Source organism: Ricinus communis, chromosome 5 (genome assembly GCF_019578655.1).
Source record: "Ricinus communis isolate WT05 ecotype wild-type chromosome 5, ASM1957865v1, whole genome shotgun sequence".
Taxonomy (NCBI): domain Eukaryota; kingdom Viridiplantae; phylum Streptophyta; class Magnoliopsida; order Malpighiales; family Euphorbiaceae; genus Ricinus; species Ricinus communis.
This window is the reverse complement of record NC_063260.1, coordinates 18279182-18283312: the sequence shown is the minus strand read 5'-3', so window position 1 is coordinate 18283312 and position 4131 is coordinate 18279182. Positions and strand designations below refer to the sequence as shown.

Here is a 4131-nt window from a genome sequence, read left to right as displayed (position 1 = left end):
AGGGTTTAGGACGTTCTAACCCTAGCCTCCTCTCTTTCTCTTCTTTTCGTTCTTTTAATTAATACCCCCTGTCGCCTCCAACACGGCCGTGTTCCTGGCCGTGTTCTCAACACGGGATGTTGTTCCTGGCCGTGTTACTCTCTGTGGTCGTGCTCCCTAAAATCTACTTCTTCTTTGATGGCCAACACGGCCGTGTTTGTCCCCGTGTTGGTAACACGGCCTATGTTTGTGACCGTGTTGAGAACACGGCCAGTGTTGAGATCAACACGGCCATGTTCAGCTTCCTCATGCTCGTACTTAGCTCGTTTCGGCAGCTTTGACGTCCAATTATGCTCCAATTCTTTCTTTTTCATCCTTTGACCTCTTTTGGACCTAATGCACACAAACATATGTATAAGGTGAGTGTTGAGACCAATTCACATCCAAATATCCATAAAATCAATCTTAAAAACCCCATTTAGATGTGTGTATTTTACGCACATCAGAGGACATCAAGAACCTCTTCTGATAAGTTGTTATTGTCTTCTCCCTTTCCTGACCAACATAGGCTCAGTAATTTAAGATCCTTTTTCTGCATCAAATTTGCATTTTTCGCAACTGTACGACTTTTAACGTGATCGAGCTTTTTGATGCTTAAAGCTCCCCCCAAGATTCAATTCTTTCAGCTCCCCTATGCCACAGCCATTGTCTTTGCCCACGATGAAGATGCTGAGCTTTCTCAGACGAGTCAATTGTCCCATTCCAGCAGGCATATATCTCAGTGACTCACAATCAGTGATGTCAAGATACATGAGATTTTTCATGTGCTTCAAACCTTTTGGTAATTTGTAGAGAAAATAGCAAAATATAAGATTCAGTGTCTGCAAATTTTTGAGGGAGATTATTGATTCCGGTAGACTTTTGATTGCCGAGTGAGAGAAATCTAAATACCTCAAATGTTTCAAACCATCAATTGACTTCGGCAGTTTATCCCAAAATAAGCCATTAGATGATAAATCCAGGATTCTCAAATGCTTCTGCCCGGACAAGTGAAAAGAAAACGTGCGGAGACCACCAGGGCATCTAGTAACCAAAATGATTGAACGCAATGATAGATCTTTGAAGCCGTTGTTGCTGTCAGAAAAAGACAAAAGGTCTGAATCCCAGTAAATACTCAAGTGACGAACCCTCTTTGAAGCTTCTAGGATCTTATTGGGCTCAATCAATCTGCACTCTTCTTCCATAATTGATTTTGCAAGATCATGAACAAGATCATGCATTTTACAGGTCTTGTTTCCCAAGAAATCCTCTTTCACATCTTGAAAAAATGACCTGAAAACTAATTCACTAAAAATCTCCTGGCCCTTGTCGTGCAAGTCCATTTGTCCTTTGCATGGAATGAAGCCACTTGCCATCCATAGTCCTATCAACTTGTCCTTCTCCATGAGGTAATCTTTTGGAAATATAGAGCAAAATGCAAAGCACTGTTTCAAATGCGGTGCTAGATGATTATAACTCAACCTCAAAGCAGGTAAAACATTCTCATCTGGTAACTCCCAAATCTCACTTTCCTTGACAGATAACCATTCACTCTCTTTTCTTTTGAGACGCATCAAGCTTCCCATGGCCTTAATTGCTAGAGGAACTCCTCCACACTTCTTGACTATGGCTCTTCCTATGGTTTCCAAATGTGCATGCTCCTCTTTGCTTCCTAACCCAAATGCCCGCTGCTCAAACAAAGACCAAGAATCATCATCTGACAGTCTCCCAATGTGGTGTATATGATTTGTGTCCATCGTAAGAGCAATCTTCTCGTTACGGGTAGTTACTACCACAATACTACCTGTGGCTCCACGACTTATCATATTTTTTAGCCCATGCCACTTATCACCGGACTCATTCCACACATCATCCAGCATAAGCAAGAATTTTTTTCCACTCAACTTTTCTCGGAGCTTTCGTTGCAAGGGATCCAACTCTTGATAGTCACAAGGGCTGTCTCCAATGGACTCTAGGTTGGCTACTGTCAACCTCCTTAAGTCAAAATCATCAGATACACAAACCCAAATTCTCAAATCAAAATGCCTTTCTAGGGTTGCATCATTGTAGACTAACTGAGCAAGTGTAGTCTTTCCAAGTCCTCCCATGCCGCATATAGCATAAACAGAAAGATCTTGTGAACTGGTTAGCAACAAATTGACCAACTCCTCTTTCTCCTCATCTCTCCCTATGATTTCTGACTCATTAACAAGAGAAGTGGTATGTCGCCAATCTAAGATACCAACTTCTCTATCCCCAATAGCTTCCTCTCTTAAGTGGAACTTATGCCTTTCACTAGAAATGGCATCTAACTTCTTCGTAACACTCTTCAACTTATGGGACATCTTTACTTTAAAAGCAACAGAATGTTAGATCTTTTGGTAGCCTGCGCCTTTGAGCTTGTATCGCATACTCATTAAGAACATCATCAGCTTCATAAGCTGCATCCTTGAGCTTATGCAACCAGTTCTTCATGGCCTCACTCTTCCACTGCTTCTCCTCTGCATCATGGAGAACAGCTTGGATAGTAGTGAAAGGGCTTTCGAGATTATTGAGCTCAGTTTTCAAGCCACCAGCAATTGCAAACTCACCAAGTACCAAAGAATTTAAGTTTGTCAAGATTGTACTTGCAAGAGCTGAAAGAAGTGCGTCTGCCATATTAATTTGGATCACTGATCTCTTGAAAAGGAAAGAAAAGCAGAGAACAAAGAGAAAGAAAAATAGAGTAACGAGGGGGCGGCCGGAAAGAAGATCTGAAAGGGTAAACTAATTAATTACCTAAACCTGCGAAATCATACTGTTATACAGTAATTAAATTTTCTGTGCTTCCAATTCAGCCCCCCACACGTTAAATCCAGTAATGAAATAAATAATTACGTTCCTATACCTCATCCACCAATCATTTTCCATATACATGTGAAACTTTTGTTTGCTCTGCTTTATGATAATAGCAAAAAATTTCTTTTTGACCAGTGTCCCCACACGGTATTGACTATTAACTTTGCCCACTCATTGGAAAGAACCATGAAACTTCGTTCCACCAAACTCTTGAATTATTGAATTTGAATTGGTAATTAGTGATTTGTACAGTAAAATCATGGAAAGAAAGCCATCTATTGTGTTTTACTCGGATCTTTCTTTGACTTGTAATAATATGTGCCTTGCGCTAATCTTAATTTCTATGGATATATAAATAACTTGTTTATCTTCGAAAATAAATTAATCCATTATATACCCTATTGAATTCATTCTTTCTCAACACTAACTAATGAAATCATAATACTATTCTAGCATTAGAGAAGATACATAAGCTATTGGAACTTCCTCTTGTGTTCGTCACTTTCATCCTTTCTTTGTAGTGAGATCAGCCAGCAACGATATTCATTCTCTTGTTAACAAACACCATTTTTGGAAAGACTAATGGGCTTAGCAACCAAAATTCAAATTTACTCAACTTTATGAGAATCAAATTCCATTCACAAGACATCCTATGAGAAATCAGTACACCTTTACATCACAAATGGATGGAATAGGACTTGAAACAAGAAACCACTCTTAATATCATATGTCAACAGCCCATTGAAGGGTCTTCAGAAATGAGCTAATGGTAGAAAGAAATCATAAATATACAATGCTTGTCATTTTATTAACTTTCTTAATTAGTTATTGATATTATGTTCACTGTAAGATACACCCTGATGTTAGAGTGAACTTCCAATATAATGGGAGTGATGAGAGTTCTGTCTGACCTCTAAGGGCCACCAAGCAATGGACTTCCATTCTTTTTTTCTTTCAAATTATATCATAATGGAAAAGAGTTATGAATAATGCCACCATTTGATGGCTCTTAGGACATAGATCAGTTCCCAATTACTTGAATGAGCAAATACTGTTCACATAAAAGAATCATCACCAGAATGTGCCTAATTACTTGGGTACAATTGATGCAAACAATAATTTATGAACCGAATTGAAAATTTACATGCCTAGGATACAATTGACAATCCTTGCACTAGTCTAGGACTTCTTTTAAGATCATTGGCCAATGGAACTCAAAGCATCATCTGCGCTATCAGAAACAACAAATTCCAGGACTCTGAGCCATTAAATTCT

General features: G+C 38.9%; 2 protein-coding genes across 2 annotated transcripts; both read right to left on the bottom strand.

Moving 5' to 3' along the window:
• Nucleotides 1–310: 310 nt before the first annotated feature.
• LOC107260737 (putative disease resistance protein RGA3) lies at nucleotides 311–2363 on the bottom strand. Its single transcript, XM_025159350.2, has 2 exons — nucleotides 481–2363; nucleotides 311–372 (listed from the first exon to the last, which is right to left on the bottom strand). Exon 1 carries the CDS (start codon nucleotides 2361–2363, stop codon nucleotides 609–611), a length of 1755 nt encoding a protein of 584 aa, XP_025015118.2. The 3' UTR covers nucleotides 311–372; nucleotides 481–608.
• A 7-nt stretch (nucleotides 2364–2370) lies between these two features.
• On the bottom strand, nucleotides 2371–2676 carry LOC125370220 (putative disease resistance protein RGA3). Its single transcript, XM_048375168.1, has one exon. The coding sequence runs from the start codon at nucleotides 2674–2676 to the stop codon at nucleotides 2371–2373; it is 306 nt and encodes a 101-aa protein (XP_048231125.1).
• Nucleotides 2677–4131: the final 1455 nt, after the last annotated feature.